This window comes from Gopherus evgoodei, chromosome 5 (genome assembly GCF_007399415.2).
Source record: "Gopherus evgoodei ecotype Sinaloan lineage chromosome 5, rGopEvg1_v1.p, whole genome shotgun sequence".
Taxonomy (NCBI): domain Eukaryota; kingdom Metazoa; phylum Chordata; order Testudines; family Testudinidae; genus Gopherus; species Gopherus evgoodei.
This window is the reverse complement of record NC_044326.1, coordinates 19,163,218-19,185,116: the sequence shown is the minus strand read 5'-3', so window position 1 is coordinate 19,185,116 and position 21,899 is coordinate 19,163,218. Positions and strand designations below refer to the sequence as shown.

At 42.3% G+C, this 21,899-nt stretch overlaps 1 protein-coding gene across 1 annotated transcript in view; it reads left to right on the top strand.

The window, feature by feature from the left end:
- POLN (DNA polymerase nu) overlaps positions 1–21,899 on the top strand; it is a 197,903-nt gene that overhangs the window by 132,841 nt on the left and 43,163 nt on the right. Inside the window, exons 16-17 of the mRNA XM_030563754.1 lie at positions 11,980–12,062; positions 17,190–17,321. Of these exons, the coding sequence (XP_030419614.1) occupies positions 11,980–12,062; positions 17,190–17,321 (215 nt within the window). The remainder of the gene's footprint in view (positions 1–11,979; positions 12,063–17,189; positions 17,322–21,899) is intronic.

Sequence of the window (21,899 nt, the reverse complement as noted above, 5' to 3'; positions counted from 1 at the left end):
CAAGCTGTATCTTGCTAAAATTGAGAATGAATAGGTCTGGCTGGGCATATATTATTGGTCCATGTCTTTTTGAAAATGGTCTGAAGTATTAAAGCACAGCTGGACACAATTTATAAACAGCTGCATCTCGGGACTGCACACATCAAATTGAGATTTACATTCTTGGATTTTTTGGTAAATGGAAGCTGATGAGCTAATGGGTGTATGCTGTATACTAACACTCTGAATTAAGTACAGTAGATGTCAAATAAATTAAATACAACATTTAGAAAACACAGGTGGAGCATGTATAATTTCTAATCTTAAGAGCTAGAAAGCCCTTCCTGCTTGATCTGGGAGGAATTGAATGCTTTTCAGTCATCTCTTCACATAGGTAGATGAACTACTCTGCTGCTGAAGTTCTGACTCCAAACCCAATCCCTTTCAAGAACATCCCATCTCAAACACTCCAGTTTTCCTTCTGCTTGTAGTTCAACAAAATATGGGCTTCTTTGGTGTCTCATTCCAAAATGGGAAGCAGGGAGATGTATTATGCCATCCATCTGAGGCAGGGTTGTTCTTTCATTCCTGATTTCAGCCTCTACCATGCTCTGGATTTGGAGATTCAGCCAAGATCTTCCATGTCCATGGCACAGGCAGCCTCCTTTGTCTCCGTGGGAAGGCCTCTGCAGAGTTTTGATTTGATACAGCCCTTTCCGGAGTTGCTGTATTATCTCCCAGAATGGCTTCCATTCCTCCTTCAATGGCTGAAGCCTCCACAACAAAGCTAGTTAATTAGGTGTGGAAGGCAAAGAAAATGGTCCAGTAGTGTTGGTCTGTTTACAGTGTCAGAGATGCAATCTCTGAGAGATGCTGCCTCACCCAGTTCATGGAACCACTCTTTGGTCTTTGACATGATGTTTCACTGTTCTTTCAGGTCGGTTGCTCACCACCATTGTTCACACTGGGACCTGAGCTGGTGTTTCCTACTTCCTTTCACTCTGTATTCACAGCCACAAAGAGAGAGACCGAATAATTCCCCAATTAGTTAATTCATCTAAGGACTTGGAAATAGACCGTGCCTACTCAGATTAGTTGGCAGACCTGAGATAGCTACAGTGACAAGGGTGGCTCCAGGCCCCAGCACGCCAAGCGCGTGCTTGGGGCGGCATGCCGCAGGGGGCACTCTGCCGGCCGCTGGGAGGGCAGCAGGCAGGCCGCCTTTGGCGGCATGCCCGCAGAGGCTCCGCTGGTCCCGCGGCTCCAGTGGACCTCCCGCAGGCGTGCCTGCGGAGGCTCCGCTGGTCCCACAGCTTCAGTAGAGCCACAAGACCAGTGGACCCTCCACAGTCATGCCTGTGGGAGGTCCACCAAAGCCACGGGACTGGCGAGCGGCAGAGCGCCCCCCGCAGCATGCTGCCATGCTTGGGGCGGTGAAATGTCTAGAGCCACCCCTATACAGTGGTGAGAAGACAGCCACATTCCCACTCCTGCAGCAGTGAAGAGCGGGAGACAAGAGCACTCTCAAGTTTCTCAGTTAATGTCAGAGAACCTAAAGTTCTTAACTGGAAAAAGTCCAGAACTCTCGACTTCCCAACAGAGGTCTCTGAGTGCTTGTTTGTCCCAAAGTGGAGAATAACTATTTCCCAATGCACCCTGATCTCCTAGATGTCAAATGTCCTTGGGTTTAGCTTGATGGTGAAAATCTCATTCTCAAGGTGGTTCACAAGTTTTACTGACTCCCCAGGGAATGCTTCAGTAATTTGTACTGGCAATAGACATAATATAGGATATAGCCTTGGATCTAGTCTCCTTATCTGCATCTCTTTTGACCAGCAATTTGGTAAGAAGAGAGCTGGGCAGTACAGGAAGCTGCCAAGGAGTAGGGTGACCAGGTAGCAACTGTGAAAAAATGGGACATGAGGTTGGGGGTTATGTGCGCCAATATAAGAAAAAGTCCCCAAAAACAGGACTGTCCCTTTAAAAATGGGACATCTGGTCACGCTACCAAGGAGGAGATGAAGCTGTTGTGAAATATTGAAAGCTAGACTTGATGCCCATCTTAGAGATGATTTAAGAATAAAGAAATCAATCCTGATACAATACAGGCCAAGGAAAACCTTTTAACCCTCTGCCTAAAGCAGATGGGTTAGGACAGACAGGTGACTGGCACATGGGTGAAGATCAGGAATAGTTAAGTGAGTGTACAGGAAGGAAGTTTGTAGATAGATGGCAGGCTGGACTGGGAAGAGGAAAGGAGGTAGATTGAGGGAGGAGATACAGAACCACCTATACTACAGAAAGGATTACAAGAAGCTGGGAGCACTGCAGCCTTTTGATCAGAAAATCTGTATTCGATTCATCACAGTAGCAGAAGGTTGAATAAAAGGGCTAAATTAAATTGAATCCAAATTTTAACTGTTTCCTAGGGAGACTATGGTTATACTGGAATACATGCAACCTTGGTTCCTTTATCTCTCAGATACCATGTTTAAATTGTCTAATAGAAGACATTTTTCATCTGTGCTACATTAGTACTTGCTTTACCCATGAAAATGTATATCGACTTTCAGAAAACGGACTTTTCGGCATGAACCTTACACTAGCAGCAGGATGGACTAGATGATGATGTAACATTTTTTCCATCTCTATCGTCTGTCATTCTAAGATATATAGTGGCTCATATATTCTATCCACTGTAAATGTAATCCTATCTGCATCATTTAAGGAATAAATTTATAGTATTTCTCTTATGCAATCAACATAACAGTATCCACATAAAACTGGAAGTATTTCTAAGCCTTACAGCTGTCACCAATTATTTAGAATTCCAGCCAAAACAGAATTTCATGTGCCAACATTCCAGACATACACATACAATATGAACAACCTTTAACCCAGATTAAACAGCAACAGCTGTTTAAAAACCACACACGTGTAGTATACATTTCACTTTTATGAAATAACAGGAATATACTTGTGAGAACTGCTAAGCAGTCATTACAGTCATACGTGCCTTGGTGCTAGAGTAGTTCAGAGCAATGCTCTGAGTCTGACAATTTATATAGCCTCCAGTCAAGTGACATCATGTGCAAGCAGAAAGGAGGGCGGAATAGCATGTGGTTGCGACACAATGCTTTTATTAGTGATAATCTAGAAGTATTGTAAAGAGTCAGCACTAGATCTGGGTGTGATGAGACCTCCAATAAAAACACCCTTCTGAAACAATGACTGTGTTATTTTCAGTTTTAAAAATGTATTAATGTTGAGAGCCCAATGTTGTCTCTCTGTAAACTTTAACGAGAGGGTGGGTAGTTTGAGGATTTGTGTGGTGTTCCTTTAATTAGGTAGCAAGAAGCCAGGCATCATGGGTCTGTGTTTCCTTCTGGAGGCTGCTCCAAAGGGCTGATGACAGCCTTCTTTTATTAACAGTTTGCTCCTTTAGCTTAAGTGGAAGAGTTCTATCAGTGCAGTGTATGTGAAGATACAGACATTGCTGATGACTGTGTGTGATGGGGGGAAATATATGATATGTAATTAAACACTGTATCATAATACACATGTACAAGGAGGCAGAATTAAGGTTTCACAGGTAACTATTATCCTTTTGGTCATGCTCCAAAGTTCATGAACATAGGTGAGGATGGGGTTGTAGATCAGCCTGTAAACCGAGAGCGTCATCATCATGGATTGGTACAGTGCCTGCATCACTGCCGCTGCCATACCCATCTACCGGTTGATCTCACACTCCCACAGAGATCATAGGTACAAGCGGTGGAAATGAGGTTTCTCCACAGGGTGTCTGGGCTTACTCTCCGAGACAGGGTGAGGAGCACAGCTATTTGGGAGAGCCTCGGGGTAGAGCTGCTGGTGCAGGCACCTGGGAAGCTTCCTTTCAAACTCTAATGGGCACATCTCACTGGGAGGAGGCCCCGAGGCCAATCCAGGACATGCTGGAGGCATTATATCTCTCAGTTGGCCTGGGAGTACTGAGGAATCCCTCAGGAGGAGCTGGAACCTGTTGCAGAGGAAACAGAAGTGTGGTCCTCCCTACTCTCAGTGCTGCCACTGCGACGCTCACCAGGAAAAGCAGCATAAAGAAAAAGAAGAAGAAGAATGTAACTATTATTCTGGCATTTCCTAACTTTTGAGCACTTAATTTTACAATCGTAATGTTTTAAGATAGGGATTTTTTGTATGAAATATTGTAACTGGGCACGACTCACCCCTACAGCGCCTCCTGCTGGTTGCTTTGGGAATTAGCTCAAATTCCAGCTCGGAGCGCCCTCTGCAGGCCGGAGATCCGCCTTTCAGCTACTGGCCCCATGTCCCTCCCTGCACCCCGGTGCCCCTTTTATGTGGGGTTCTGCATCCTGGCAGCAACCCCTTTTCCTTAGGGGTTTCCTCTCCCTGGGAACCTCCCACCCTCTATCCCCACTTTGCTTCAGTATAGGCTACTGCCAGTCATTGTCTAGCCCCACACCCTGGGGCAGACTGCAGTATCAGCCACTCATCATCAGCAAAGGGGTTTGGACCTGCTGCCTTGGCCTACCCCTGGGTTGCACCCTGCAATGCCCAGTACCTCTTAGCCTTCTGCTAGGCTGCAGACTGGGGCTTTCCAGACAGGAGCTCCTCTGCCTTTCCCCAGCCCTGCTTCACCCTAGGTACCTTATTTGGTTCCCTACAGCCAGGCCCTTCCCTCTCTGAACACAGAGAGAGACTGTCTGGGCTCCTGGCTTCTCTGCCCTTATATAAGGGGCTGTTGCTCAGTTTGGGGCGTGGCCCCAGCTGCTGCCACTTCCCCAATCAGCCCAACCTAAACGGCTGCTTTCTCCAGTCCCAGCCCTTATCCAGGGCTGTTTTAACCCCTTCCGGGCCGGAGCAGAGACCCACTCTGCTACAAATATATAATATGAATCCTTAAGTTATTGTGAGGACCTTAGAATAGATGTAATTGATCAATTGATTTTATACCACAAAATTGTATTTAGTAGTGTATTTACATGTTATGTTAATATTTGTTTCCATGTTATTTTTTTAATTGTTTGTATCTTAATGGGAGTTGCTCCTTTAAAAACACAGCGGAACACTTAGCCCTGGTCTACACTACGAGTTTAGGTTGAATTTAGCAGCGTTAGATCAATTTAACCCTGCACCCATCCACATGACGAAGCCATTTTTGCCGACTTAAAGGGCTCTTAACATTGATTTTGATACTCCTCCCCAATGACGGATTAGCGTTGAAATCGACCTTGCTGGGTCAAATTTGGGGTAGTGTGGATGCAATTTGATGATATTGGGAGCTATCCCAGAGTGCTCCATGACTGCTCTGGACAGCACTCTCAACTCTGATGCACTGGCCATGTAGACAGGAAAAGCCCCATGAACTTTTGAATTTCATTTCCTGTTTGGCCAGCGTGGCGAGGTGATCAGCACAGGTGACCAAGCAGAGCTCATCAACATAGGTGACCAGAATCGCAAAAGAGCTCCAGCATGGACTGAACGGGAGATACTGCATGTGATCACTGTATGGGGAGATTAATCCATGCTATCCGAACTCCGTTCCAAAAGAGGAAATGCTAGAATATTTGAAAAAATCTCCAAGGGCATGAAGGACAGAGGTTATAACAGGGGCCCACAGCAGTGCGGTGTGAAGCCTACCAAAGAACCAGAGAGGCAAACAGCCTGTCCAGATCAGATCCCCAGACATGCCACCTCTATGATGAGCTGCATGCCATTCTAGGGGGTGCCCCTACAACTACCCCACCTCTGTGCTTCCCTCCTCCCCAACCCCTCCCAGGCTACCTTGGCAGTTATCCCCCCATTTGTGTGATGAATTAATAAAGAATGCATGCATTTGAAACAACAATTACTTTATTGCCTCTGCAAGCGGAGATCAAAGGGGGGAGGGGAGAGCACTTGGCTTACAGGGAAGTAGAGTGAACCAAGAGGGTGGGTTTTCATTAAGGAGAAACAAACAAAACTTTCACACCATAGTCTGGCCAGTCATGAAACTGGTTTTCAAAGCTGCTTTGATGCACAGCACATCCTGCTGTGCTCTTCTAACCATCCTGGTGTCTGGCTGCATGTAATCCGTGACCAGGTGATTTGCCTCAATCTCCCACCCCACCATAAATGTCTCCCCCTTACTCTCACAGATATTGTTGAGCACACAGCAAGCAGTAGTAACGATGGGAATATTGGTTTCGCTGAGGTCTAACCGAGTCAGTAAACTGTGCCAGTGAGCTTTTAAATGTCCAAAGGCACATTCTACCACCATTCTGCACTTGCTCAGCCTATAGTTGAACTGCTCCTTATTACTGTCCAGGCTTCATGAGCCATGCGAGCAAGGGGTAGGCTGGGGTAGGTGCGACCACGCGGTGCTGCCGACTAGGAGAGCAGCTTAAGGCAGAAGCCTCCAGCTGGCATGATATTCCAGGCAGGACTAAATCTCCATTAGATGAAACTTAAATAAAAGAATGACCTGGAGTCATTCCCATTTTTGTCAAGGCGCCCCAACTGACCTCATCAAGGTTGGCCAGGAACACCCATGTCTGCCCAGGCGCCCCCGACCAACCTAACCGAGGTCGGCCAGGAGCACCCACGGGACAATGACAAAGGTTAGCAGTCATATTGTACCATCTGCTGTCCGCAAGGCAAGGGGTGCTGCTGTGTAGCACTGCAGTACTGCGTCTCTTAGCAGCACGCAGGAGACATACGGTGACAGTGAGCTGAGCAGACTCTAGGCTTGCCGTGGTATGTCATCTGCACGGGTAACCCAGGAAAAAAGGTGAGAAACAATTTTTTGCTGTTGCTTTCACAGAGGGAGGGAGGGGGGCCTGAAGACATGTACCCAGAGCCACCAGCAACAATGTTTTTTCCCCATCAGGCACTGGGAGCTCAACCCAGAATTCCAGTGGCTGGCGGAGACTGCGGGAACTGTGGGATAGCTACCACAGTGCAACACTCTGAAAGTCGACACTAGCCTCGGTACTGTGGATGCACACCACTGACTTAATGTGCTTAGTTGGGAGACACACAATCGACTGTACCAAATCGATTTCAAAAAATCAACTTCTATTAAGTTGACCTAATTTCGTAGTGTAGATGTACCCTTAATTGTAGAGTATTTTCAGTGACTGTCTCTTCAGTGTTTGCACAATGCCTAGCACAGTGGTGTTCTGGTCCATGACTAGGGGGCCTAGGGCTATTGTAATACAATAAATAAATAAATAATTTGAGACTGAGTGCAGCATGGAAGGTTTTGCCTGTTTCCAGAAAATGGAATAATTTTTCTTGTGTAAGCTCCAAAAAGAAAATAATTTGATTCTCAATTTATCTCTCAGGAAAGCAAGCCTCATTCTTCAAAGTGTAACATTTTGAAGGATTGGATGTCTGAGGGCTTTGCTAGTGAGCTACAGTCTTTGACCTGTAGGTTACCAGTCTGAATCTAGCCCAGCTCACCAGGTACCTGTTCCCATGTGGTGACCCATATAGGAAAGAAGTTTGGTGACACTCCATCCCTGTTCCCACATCACCATTACCACTAAGCTTTGCTTTAATTGGCAGACGTAGCAGAGAGGCCAAAAACTGTGTGGGCCATGGAAACTGTTGTGTCCCAGTTTTCCATAGAGGTAAAGTGCTTCAGATCAGGGCTGAGGCATAATAGCATGTTGTTGTGTTTTGGAAGCTTGTCCTGCTGCTTCCCTGTATGTACGTCAATGCTGTCAACCCAGTCCCCTTCACCACCACTAAATCCATACATTTTTTTAAAGTTGAAATATACATACAGTTTAGTTAGTTATAAAATGCAAGTAGCCCATTACAAAACATAACACACAGAACTATACAAATCTTGGCTGCTACACATAATCACACTTGGGCAGCTCTGTAACCTTTTCTGTTGTGATTCTCTTTTAGCATGTATCACTCACAGTTCCTTTGACAAGGTCTACATAATGCTACCAACATCGTTTTTTATTATATTTATTGCAGTCAGCTTCTCAGATGGAGAACCTTTCCCAGGAATGCTGAAGTGTCTTACAACATCTTTCAAAGGTTGATTTCCTTTCATTGTCACATGTTCCTAATATCTCTCGGAGTTGCTCAGGTTTTTTGTTTTATGGGTATTTTTGAACTCTTTTGTTGAATGCACAGTGAATTGAAATATGCATCTTCATATTCCTTTTTTATATTTTGTGAGGGATGTTCAGGTTTTCCAAGGAAATGTACATCAGAATTTCTTCATTGTTTTGTCAATACTGTCCTGATCTAGAGTTAGGTCTGATGTCATCAATAAAATGTTTTCTGCCTCATTTCCCATGATGTATATAGAAACATTGGTATTCCTCATTATAAGTCCTGATGTACTAGAAACTGTTTGAGATGGCCTATCCATTCTGACTACACTATCAGCAGCTTTGGGGGGGGGAATATTGTCACTGGCCTTGAAAAGTAATACATTATATATGCTTGGTTTTAATTCTTCTTTCTGACATCAATGTACTTTTAAGGCAACTTGTTCTTTTCCTCCCTCGTTGCTCCTATAGAACTGCCCCCTCCATCTCTATTTCTGTTGGATTTAGGCATCTTTGCTGAAGTTGCTCTGTTTTTGGCCTGTAGCCCAGGTCTCAGAAGAGCCACCTCTTTAAGGAGTTTACATTTCCTGACCCTGCCTGCTATTCTCCTTAACTGTATTCTGCACTGGGGATTTTGCTGACCTCATAGTCTTCTTAGTATGCTTAGCTCTTCTAGTAAGAGCTGTAAAACATTAACTCCATAAGTGCCTTCTAATACAAGGACTCCATTCTTTTTTCTATCTAATAGGTGTGTATCAGGTAAAGTAGGAAGCAGTATCAAGCAAAGGAAGGTACTCCACAAGCAAACCGTTGTTGTGGAAAGATATACAGGCAGGGATGGGCATCTGAGGATGAGAGCACAGATGGGGAAATGTTGTACATGTTGGAGATGGACAGTTGAGAGAAGAAGTGGAGGTGGGAGAGGATGTGGATGATGAGCATGAATTTGGCAATGGAAGAGGGTTGAAAGGAAAGACAATGTACAAGAGGAAAAGAAGAGGAAGAAAACCAGGAGACTGAAAAAAAGAGGTAGAAGGAAAAATAATGGAAAATCCAAACTTTGGACAATGCAAAGTTAAAAATTGTGGAGAAGAAGCAAAAGAAGGCCAAGTATAGAAGGCTTCATGTCAAAAGTAATAACAATTTGTGTTTTCAGGAAGGACCCCTGAATCTCCTTACTAGAGTTGAGAATCAAAGCCTCCAACAAATTCATTCTTTTGAGTTCTCCTGCACTGCACTGCATCTGCACTGATCTCTACTCCCTTGATATGTACTCACCCCACCTGCCTCCTCCAGATACAGACCATTCTGATTTAACTGCAATCTGTTTTCATCTGAATGTCTAGGCTTAACAGCTGAGCCCTATTAGGGCCTAATCAGCTTCTTCCCTCAGGCTCATGTTTATTTAAAAAAAAATGCATCTAGACCACACTGCTGATTACAGTGTGGGCCAAATTCAGACCTGGGGTATGAAGATGCAACTCCATTGGCTCTGTCTGTTTTGCATTATACCACAATTCAATTATATAATGGTGTTTTCATGCTATTTGCATATATCACTTTCTTAAAGCCCATAGCTACAGTACCATTATCCCAGTTGCAAACAGCACTAGCTTACCCTGGATTCCATGACATTTCATAACATGAAGGATGAAACTCCAAATTAAAATAAGATGCTTATGTAGAAATAGATTTACAATAACTTCTACAAGAAATCATATTTGTTAATGTAAAAATAAACACATTGACAGTAGAAAGGAGGTTAAGGGGGAAGTCCATTAGGGATTTCTCACCTGACAGCTGCATTTAGGAGAAGCTGACCCACCAGTGTCATTTCATTCTTCAAAGAAATAGCATCCCCCCTGCCAACTTCACACCTCAGGAATGCTACTCCGGATTACAGAAAGAATCAAATATGCTATTGATAAAACCAAACATTGTGAGGACAGGCAGGGAGACAAATTATTTTCATTTTTAGGCATGAAAAGCAGTATTTAATTGATTCATGACTTGCCATTTGCTCAAACATTTGTGAATTATGCTGTTGTCTCTTGCTTTATTAAACCCCGTTCCTATGTGTGGTACGCACACGTTTAAATTTGCATAGAGTGTTAGACTTAATCCATTACTGCCAAAATCTGGGATTCCCCAGTCTGACACACTAATACAAGTGTTGACTCACCATATTATTTTTAGCACTATATTAAAAGGAATGTTTGACATCAAGTACTAAGATTTTAATCACTTTTGGGACAGCATATCCATATCTCTTGAATAATAAAAGATGAGAAAATGTTAAATTTAACAGTATGTGACTGGCATGAGTGCAGACTGCATGGACTATTTGAGATAAGGCAGCCAACAGAAGTGAAATTGATGAGTCTTACTAATAGGAGACCTCATTTCAGCCAGCTGCTACAAAATCTTAACTGAGCTTTCATGGGTGAGCACCATTATTTGAAGGAGAATTGCAGGTTGTGTGGATTAGTTAAATCTGCCTGTGTGTGCATATATGGATATATGTATATAATTACTGGTAAATTAAGAGGTATTTGTAAGATGTGTCATACATCTAGGTTAGAATTGTCAAAAGTACCCTAGTGACTTAGGAGCCTTAGTCCCGTTGATTCTCAGAGATGATATCTAAGTACCACATCACTCTGAAAATAAGATTGAGGCTCCTAAATCTCTTAAGCACTACTAAAATTGTACCTCTAATTTAGTGTCTCATAAAAAACATAAAATAACATGAAATAGGGAAATGCAAAACATGGTTCCTCCATAAAGGACCTACCTTTTCCTTGTTGCATGAGATCAAAGAAGGCAAAATAACTTTTAGGACTGAAGGCTTCTATAGTAGTTTTCAGTTTGGAGTACCTGTTTCTCCCTTTTAAAACTGTAAATAACCCTAAACAGTGGGAGACTTATAAGTGTTTTCAAGAATACCTGAATAGCAATCCATTCTCAGGAGAAATAAATAAATAAATATGAGGGCTAGGGGCAGAGGGAGGAGGAGAAAAAAAAATCACAGCCAAGATGGCTTTTCAGTGACTCACATAGAGCATTTTATCTATAATCTCTCCCAGAATAAATGAGTCAAAATAGTTTCCTCAGACTTCAGTAGTAGGCTTAGACAATTAGGAACCAGAAGTACAGGCCATGATCCTGCAAACATGTAAGCACTTTCTTAACTTTGCTATCGTGAGTAGTCCTGTTGATTTCAGTTGGACTACTCATGGTAGTAAAGTGAAGCACATGTATAAGTGTTTGCAAGTTTGGGACCTTAGTATGTTACTTAATTCATGTGACTAATATCAACCAACTCAATGTGAAAATGCACTGCAAAGCCTTCCCGTGAATTTTTGTCTAAGTATCCAGACAATGTGAAAATCTGCATTCCAAATCTTCAACATTTTCACTTGCAAGGAAAATCCATGCAAATTACTAAATTTTCACAGAACCTCTGTGGAATTGAAATAGGCACAAATATTTTTCACAGTTCTAGTCCTCAGTCAAACTTTTCCAAACTTCAAATCTTTGGGTTTGATTTTTGTTCAGGTCAAGGAACATCAAAGGGTTGGGTTAGTTCTTATTTTATCTGAACCAGTTCATCCATCATTAAGAATACATTAATCTTTTAAGAGCAGATGTTTTTCCAACCAGGTCAGTGATGGAAAAAGGAGATAAAAGGCCAAGATTAGCCTGGTTCACTAGAGACAACATCCCCCACCAAACTATATGACAAAAAAGCTGTGGATTCAAAGCCCAAGATTAAAGCCTCCCTGAGCTTCTGTGTATATGCTGTATGTCTGCACTTATGAAATTGTTATTGACTCTAGAATGTATTTTCAATGATGTTTGGAATATATATTTGCTTTTAACTAAAAATAGAAGATGAAACCCATATTATATTTGTGCTTAGGAGGGGTATTCCAAGTGAACAAGTGAAGCATGCAGATAGAGAACAGGCAAAGCGCGTTGTCTACTCAGTAGTTTATGGAGCAGGTAGGGATCTGTATAGAACTAGAAACAAGTTTATTCTGACTACTGTTTACTTTTTTAGTTGATTAACTAGAGCTACAATGGATTTGAGTTCATATGAATATTTAAAAGCTAGCCATACACTGAATTTCTGAAGGTGAATAACATGATCTCAGAATATTGCACCTTGATTAAAATAGTCTACTTAAAAATCATTCAGAATAATATAGTAGCATTAACATAATATGAACATAATATAATAATATAATATCATGAACATAATATGAAAGTTATTCCCTGGCTAAGTTGATGCATTGACTTATTTTGCATTTTGACTTCTAAGTACATCTGAGCTACTATAAGGAGAATCATGAATCAATGTAATTCAAACATCTGTCTTTACATATCTAAAATTAGTATAATTCAGTATGGAATATCTTCTGCATACCACTGGTGGATGCATACATAGAAGATGAAAGAAGTTGTTATCGGATCAAGGACAGAATTTGGCCTTGAATGTTGTTTTTATTAACCTCTCTGTTCTGTACCATAAGTGTAAATAGTACTTTACAAAATACTGTAGAGAAATAAGCTTTCTGCTCTTTGGAGCTCAGTATTTAATTCAGACAAAAATATGCATACCACAATTCCTTTAATATAGGTGAAATTTCTGTTTTAATAAAATGGGCTTCTCCTCTATACTTGACTATAGTGATCTCATACCACTATGTAAAAGATTTTCCTTTATTATCCCATTCATTTAACTATTTAAACTATTTTTAGATGTGCAGATTTTTTTCTTAATCTACTATAAAATACTTCAATTTATATAGCCTTCCTAAAGGTAACCTGCAAAAGGAAAAATAGAGTATATTACTTCTATACAAAGTAAAGGGAAGGTTTCCCCCTGAAAAGATTTTGCTTGAATCAAGTGAAGTTTCTGAATAAAAATCACTTCCCCTCTCACTTTCCTGGAATTTGTCTTCTCATTAATAAATATATTTTTCCAAGGCTTGGATTTCTACTGTAAAGAATAAATAAAAATAACCTTCAGGCATTTCTACATCACTGAAAAAAATAAAGGACCCAAGCCCAATTTTTATTCCTTTGCATATCACCTTTAATATTTATATGGATGATAGACTGACAAATGCTAGTGCTCTTAAAGGCAAATTTACTAACACAATTCATTGATTTAACTGTTTAATAAAACATTGAAATAAGAAATCTGGTAGCAGTATAGACCCTAAAACATTTAAAAACTAGAGCCGTACAGTAATATCTTGATATAACCACACTTGTATGTGACTTAGAATCATAGTGGTAAGGGACCACAAAGGTTTTCCTGTCTAACCCAATGTCAAGGTGTGGGATTTGTTGGGTCTAAACCATCCAAGACAGATGAGTATCCAGCCTCCTTTTGAAAACCTCCAGTGAAGAAGCTTCCACAACCTCCATAGGAAGTCTATTCCGTTGTCCTACTGTTTTTACAGTTAGATTAATTCTCAGGAAAAGCTTCCTAAATCTGCTATGCTGTAGTTTGAATCCATTGCCTGTTGTCCTGCCCTCTGTGGAAAGAGAGAACAACTTTTCTGCATCCTTTTAATGGCAGCCTTTCAAGTATTTGGAGGCCACTATCTTATCTCCCGTCAATCTTTTCTTTTCCAAACTAAACATACCCAGTTCCTTCAGCCTTTGCTCTTATGGCTTGTATTCCATCTCTTTGATCATCTTTGTCACTCATCTCTGGATTCTTTCCTGTTTCTCCACATCCTTTCTATACATTGGTGACCAAAACTGGGCACAATCCATCAGCTGAGGACTAACCAGTGCTAAGTAGAGTGGAACTATCATCTCCCATCGCGTTGCTAACTCATGTTGAGGTTGTGATTCACCACAACACCCAGATCCTTCTCAGCAGTGCTGCTGCCAAGCAGTTACCCCCATTCTGTATTTGTGTATTTGGTTTTCTTCCCTAAGTGTAGCACCTTAAATTTGTTTGTGTTGAATTTCCTTTTGTTGTTTATACATGAGTTCTCCAATTTATCCAGATCCCTTTGAATTTTAGCTCTATCCTACAAAGTATTGGCAAACCCCCCCTAGCTTTGTGTCATCTGAAAATTTGATGCTACATCCAGGTCATTAATAAAGATGTTATACAACACTGGACCTAGAATAGATCCCCATGGTACCCCACTTGAGACCTCCCTACAATCTGATATAATTCCATTACTAATTACTCTTTGTTGCAGTTGTTTAACCAATTATGTGTCCACTTAATGGTGGTTCCATCAAGCCCGCATTTCTCCAGCTTACTTATCAGAATGTCATGTGGGACTATATCAAAAGCCTTGATGAAGTTCAGGTATATTATCAAGTATCAGAGGGGTAGCCATGTTAGTCTGGATCTGTAAAAGCAGCAAAGAGTCCTGTGACACCTTATAGATTAACAGACATTTTGGAGCATGAGCTTTCATGGGAATACCCACTTTGTCGAAAGCTCATGCTCCAAAATGTCTGTTAGTCTATAAGGTGCCACAGGACTCATTGCTGCTTTTACAGGTATATTATGTCTGCCACATTCTCCCTATTTACCAAACCAGTTACGCTGTCAAAGAAGGAAATCAAGCTGGTTTGGCATGATTTGTTCTTGGTAAATCCATGCTGAATGCTAATGATCCTTCATCCTCCAGGTATTCTCAAATCGAATGCTTTATACATTGCTCTAGTAGCTTCCCATGCGTTGAAGTCAGACTGACAGGTCTATAGTTCCCCGGCTCTTTCCTTTTCCCCTTTTTAAAGATGGGCACTGTGTTAGCCCTTCTTCAATCTTCCGGGACCTCTCCTGTCATCCTGAGTTTGCATATATTATTGCCAGTGGCTCTGAGATTTCCTCAGCTAATTCCTTCAATACCCTCAGGTGAATAGCATCAGGCCCCGCTGATTTGAATTCATTCAGATTGCTCAGAAGATCTCTGATGTATTCTTTACTTATCCCAATCTGCATCTCTTCCCCTTTATTGTCTGTAGTAAGTTTGCTACACATTTTATTTTATATGAGAAGACTGAAGCAAAGTAGGCACTGAGCAGCTTTGTCTTTCTATCATCTTCGGTTACCAGTTCACCTTCTGCACTGAGTAGCGGACTCACGCCATCCTTGATCTTTCTTTTTTATCTGACATTAGTAGTCTTCAGGAATTCTTCCCCCATTTCAGAGAGCTCTACCTATTTACAAATTTAGTTATGTTTGAAGCGCAACATAGCAAATGAAGAAAACAAAATGATGTTCATATCATATAGTTCTTTTCTGGTCGTTGAGCCTTTAGATTACATTTGGATCACATTTTCAAGGTCTTCCACGAGAGCTAGATATGTACTTAAAAAACAAAACCAAAACCCTGAGACTCTCACCTAATCACTGGCCTCCAGAAGTTAGTACTTTAACACACAAACCAAACAGCATGAGAAGTGACAACACTGCAGACTTCCTGTTTACTTTGAAGCAATTCACTTCATCTGTGCCTCGTCATCTGTAAAAAAAAAAATGTAATGAGGAGCACCAAAGTATCTGTTAATTAATTAATTAAAACCTAAATTAGGCCATGTCTATATGTACAGCACTGCTGGGGTGCAGCTGTACAGATAGAGCATCTGTTAAAATCATCTCCATGAGTGGCATAAGCTATGCTGGTGGGAGAAGCTCTCTTATTCACATAGCGCTGTGCACATGAGTGCTTATGTCAGTGTAACTTACGTCATTTGGGGGGTGGAATATTCACATTTGTTACAGTTTTCTTGTGAAGCCACAAGGAGTTTCCTAACTGGTATAGACAGATTCTGGTAATTCAGTTTTTTGAACAATGAATGAGAAATTTTGGGGAAGTGAGGGAGAGTTAAATTAATTGATCATCAAACAATAATACAACACTGGAATAATTCCATTAGGAGTCATCCCAGATATCTTGTAAATTTCTGATTCTAGCAACTTGGCTATATTTTTTCTTCTAGACATCTGTGCAGCTCCTGACGTAGCTGAGTACAAAATACTACAGAATTGTTATGAAATGTACATCAGACTGACAGTGATGGCATTTGGGTGGCTGAAATCCTCCCTCTCTCAAAAATGCAAGCTAGTTTCTCTTGACATTATTACTGTGACAACTAATATTTTATATCTCTGGTGCTTCAAGACATTGCCTTCCAGCAAATATTATTTGCAGACACAATGTTGTTTTTGTTTCTATGTAGCTGACACCTAAATATCTATCTTTGAAGGCTAAAATCAATAATATTGATGTATGGTTTTATTTGCACTTGAACTACTTGGTTCATACATTTCTTTAAATTGTATCTCTTAGCTTTTAATCTCATACCATGGAGAAAACTGATCTCTTTTTTCATACTCCTTTGCTTTATCTTGTTACATATTCACTTTGATATGGTTTTACTTATAACACATATCTAGATGCTGGGTAAGTCTTGTTGTGACTTTCTCTACACTTCCTTTAAAATCTATTCTTTCTCTTCCATCCCTCCTGTTAAAACCTTGGTCCATGCCTTGATCAGCTCATTTCAATTACTGAAGTCTTCTTCTCTGTTGCTTCCATGCATTCCACTTCTCCAGCTTGTCCAAAACACCCTACCTAAAATCATTCGCCTCCCTCATCCCCATCCTCACATCTCTTCATTCACTTCCCTGCTTATTCAACATTGAATTAAATCTCCTTATCCTCATATCAAGGCTCTGCATAAATTTGCCCCTGACTAGTTTATGAATAAAAATGAACAAAAACTAAGAACCCTGCAGGATACATGGTATGAATCTAAAATACAGATGATATCCTAAAATTTGTATTTAAACTATTAAGATGTAATATGCAGTGGGGAAAGCCTCTGCTGAGTTGCACCCAAATTCAGTAAGGCATTTCAGTGATGAGTTTAGTCCTTTCCTAATCAGTGAAAACACTTAAGCTTAAAATGAAACTTATACTTAAGTAGTTTGCTGAATCAGGACCTTAGTGTATGTGATCATCCAAATTTGTGAAAATAACTACAGTGGTCATATTCCATTAGTCAATAAACAGTTCAGTACTAATATTTATAACAAAGCAATATTTAAATAATTTTCTGTTCTACATTATTGTGCACAAGGTAAAGAACGTCTTGCTGGATGTTTGGGAATTACGCCTCTTCAAGCTGGTCAATTTATAGAGAGTTTTCTGGTGAAATACAAGAAAATTCATGACTTTACAAAGAAAACCATTGAGCAATGCCACAATGAAGGTAATAAAACCTATAAGATGCATTCTTTTTTACTGTTCAGCTGCCATGCTACATTTTACAATAAGGACAGAGACGGAACTCAGATAATGCTTGTAGGATAAGAGAAATAGTTGAAAGAAATGATGAAAATATCCACCCCTGATTAAGGTCTGTCCTGTGTTATGCTGGCAAACTGGGAGGATATGGTTGGATCCACCACAGCTGCTTCTGCCCAGATATTGTTTTACTGGGAATGCTCTTTAGCATTTGTGAACGGTAAGAAGTTCCTTTCTTTTGAATATGGCTCTCAATGTCCAGTTATCCATATTTAAAGTTACTTTAAGATTAACTTATTGCAATGCAATGCACATACCACCATATTGTCAAACTAGTTAGAAGTTGCTGCTAGGGCATTACACAGTCTGCTTAGTAAGCACTGTTTCACAAAGAGACCACGTTATGCCTGTGGCTGTGATCTGCACTGGCTACCCCATGATTTCTTGGTGAGCTTTTCGGTATCAGAGGCTATAAAGCGCTAAAAGATATTAACTCAAAACACCATCTGTGCGTCCCATGTAATATCACAGCAGATGTGATCCTCTGAAGAGTCTAAGCTAACAATTTAGTGGCTGTCTACACTTAAAGCACTGCAACGGCACAGCTGCACTGGTGCAGCTGTGTCACTGTGGCGCTTAGTGAAAATATTAATTATGCCGATGTGAGAGCTTCTCCCATCCACTCCCCAAGAGGCAGTAGCTATGTCAATGGAAGAAGTCCCCTGTCAACATAGCACTGTCTATGCTTTCAGTTAGGTTGATACAACTGCGTCGCCCAGGGGGGTGGATTCTCCACTCCCTTGAGCAACGTAGTTATATCAACATATGTTGGTCTAAACCTTAGATTTGGATTGGTGGCAGGATGTCCTCAGTGAGGGGTTTTTCACTTTAGAATTAACTTTTTGCTTTTCGTCCATCAGAGCACCACTAAACTCACCTGTTCTTTTCTTAAACTTTCTCAGAGGAGGTGGTTGGTTGGGGAATGATAGGATAGAGTGAAGGTCTGTTTTTTCAAAGGTTGATCTGATCCGTTTAATGTCTGTGTTGCTACTTTTAGTAGTGCATCAAGAGTGTTTGATAAGCATAACTGAAACATTGAAATATATAACAATAAACATTTAGTGCTCAATGTAGGCAAAGTTATTGGCATCTTGACTTTCTATACTTAATTTTGAATTTGTGTGCATGTGCACATGCATGAAGGCTTGTAGAGCTTGTTCAGGAAAAAAGGAGAATAATTAGCAACAAGACAAGGCTGTTCCTAGGAACATTTGTACAGCTTGGTGCAAATGGCGTTAGATGCCTCCCCAACAAGTTGCTTAGTCATTTACTTGGTGCTTCCTTCCTCACACCAACCTACCTGATCTCTCAAGATGTGTCACTTCATCCTAAAGTTTTTCTAAGTTCTTCTATGAGTACTTGCCCATGTGTATTATTACTCCTGGGGGAATTCTGTGTCACTGTGTGGTGCAGAATTCATGTCTTGCACAGATTTATTTGCTTTCCCTCATAAAAATGACTTTCTGATGGGGAAACAAAGGGAAGCTGCATAGGTGGTCATGTGCCGCTCCCCAACAGCATGAGTGCATTCTTTTGGGCACCTGGAGCAGCCAACGGAGAGGTGAATCACTGGGGGGGAGGGCAGGGCAGGGCTGGGAACTGGGTCAGACCTACCCCCAATCTGCTCAATGCCCATGCATCTGGACCCCCCACTTACCCAGACTCTACCCTGCTGAGCCTCACCCACCACACCCAGAACTTCCCCACTGAGCTGCCCATACCCTAACCCCCATCCCACCGAGCCTCACTCCCTGCACCCAGAGCCCCACTGCACTCAGAGCCACCACCACCCCCGCACCTGGCCCTTTCCAGCCCCATCCCGGCCATTCACTCCTACCCTGCGCTGGACTCAGCTGCTAGTCCCTGCTGGATTGAGGGAGGGGTAGGAGTGCACTTCCCCTGCACAGAGCAGTTGGGGCTGGACCAGGGCTGGAGCTGGATCAGACCCACCCCCAAAAGCTCCCCTAGATTTGCACCCCCTGTTTCCTGCCCCATCACTCTTCAACCATGGGGGGAGGGGTCACTGTACAGGGAACTGCTCCCCCATCTACATACTCCCTGTGCATCCAGACCCCCCATACTCAGAACCCCTGTGTAGTCCCATCCCTTTGCATCCAGACCCTCACCCCTACAGCTAGACCAGCCTCTGTTGAGCACCCCATACTTGAATCCCCGCCCTGACAAGTCCCACCCCCTATGCACCTGGATGTCCCCACAAGCGTGCCCCAGCCTACTTGTACCCCTGCCCCCACCAAGCCCTACTGTCCCAGCACCTAGTCTCCCCACAACCAGTACACCCTCCCCCCCACTGAGCCACAGTCACCTTCACCTGGACTCTCCCTGCAGAATCCCATTGCCCTTGCACCTGAAACTCCCCCAACAAGCCCTTGACCCACCCACTGAGCTGCTCGCACACAGAACCCTCTCACCCTGCACCTGGATCCACCCCTACACACTAAGCCTCTCCACACTTGGATCCTGCCGGATTGAGCCTGCCTGCCCACACCTTGTGCACATGACATGGGGCTGCTAACCCTGGTGAGTTGTTTCATCTGCTACTTCTGAGGGAATTCTGAACCAAAAAAATAAATATTCTTTACCAAAAATATAAAAATTCTGTGGGATAGTATTTTAAATTCTGCAATATTTATTAATAAATAAATAAATGTGGAGGCTCCAGCATGGCAGTGGGGAGCACAGGCCACTGGCTGCATTGAGGTGGGAGACCACACTGCAGCCTTCCTCTGCCTGTCCCCTCACAGACACAGACCTCTGACATGGGCCCAGCCCTTATGCTATGTCAGGGTCAGGTGCAGCTTCACTGCTGAATCTGTTTCCCAGAGGGGAATGAGCTACAGGGTGATCTCTCATCTCTGTGCAGCCAGTGGCCTGTGCTCCCTACTACCATGCTGGAGCCTCCACATTTATTTATTGACATAAAATCTGCAGAATTTTGCAGAATTTTAAAATATTGTGTGCAGAATTTTTTTGGTGCAGCATTTTTAATTTTTTGGTGTAGAATTCCCTCAAGAGCAGTATTATATTCCACTCTTGATCAGTTGTGGCCCATGCGCTTAAGATTGGAGTCTTTTGGCCAGCAGTGTCTGCTGGGGCCATGCATGCATGCTTGCACTCCCATACTACAAGCATAAAAGGGAGTGCAGGACCAACCATCACTCACTATCTAGGGCTTCAGTTGGGGAGCAGGGTTGGGGTGCAGGGGTTTGCCTCACTCTGGCACCCACCCACCCACAAACCCCTATGCCCAACCCCGCTTGTTGGCAGGAGCACTGGGTGGAGTGGGGCAAGGCCCCGTGCCCAGACCTCACTCCCCAGCAGAAGTGCCAGGGGGGTGGAGGGCACTGGGGCACGAGACACCTATTTTTCTGGAGTCCCCAGTTGGCCAGGGCCCCTGGGCATGGCCCCATTGACCCAGTGGCTATGCCACTGCTTCACCTCTCTCATTACTTCACTCCTAGGGTATGGATATTCACTACAGGCAAATGGGAATGTGTAGAGGATACAGGATTTAATACAAGGAGAGTCTGCAGCTGTTTGCCCCCACCTCCCCAAAAAAACCCACATTCTCCATAGCCCTGCAGCCACAGATACTAAATACAGTTCAAGAGCACAAATGCTGACTGATGCACAGAAGAAATATGTAAACATTTTGCCTCTTGAATTGGATTATGGCTTTGTAACTCTGAGGCTGAATTTTTGTGGGCCAGCAGCCATCAGGTCTATTTAATGAAGAATAGGTTTCTTGGACTGTTTTATGCTGGAGCACATCATATATCAATATAATGCAGTACAATTTGACATGAGCAGGTTTCATTCTGGGAACAGAGGTCTTATTCAGCAAGTATCTCAAAGAGAAAAAAAGAGGACAGGTTTTAAAATTTTACAGTAATTTCTAATGAATAATAAGATGATGAACCAATTCCTTCACTACCCCAAACAATGACTTATGAAAATGTAAGTTTAATAAAATAAATATACAATTTGTAAAAGTGCACTGGTCTGTTGAGTGCATGCATACATCCTAGCCCACATGACATACTCTTCAGCTGTCAGAAGGGAATATTCTGGGACCTGTAGTTTCCCCCAGCTAGAGCACGTGACCAGGGAGGAGTTATGGGGCTGGAGTATCATGTGACTGCTTTGGGAAGGGGGACTATATAAAAAGAAGCCTGATCTCACTCTGAGAAAGTCAAAGTAGAGACATGACCTGGAGGGAGACTCTCCAAAGTGTAAGACTTGAGAAAATTGCTACTGTAATACAAGAATCACTGTACTCACTCACCAGAAGGCCAGTCACGAGTGTCTCTTGTTCAACAACTAAATTTCAGGTGCCTATCTCTGCCAAAAGACATCCCTGTTTCCATTCAATTGTGTGTATAAGAGACCAGGTAGATAATAGAGAGATCTGCCTTGAAGCTTCATTGCAATTAATACAAAAGATTTTGAGGCACTTAAGGCATTA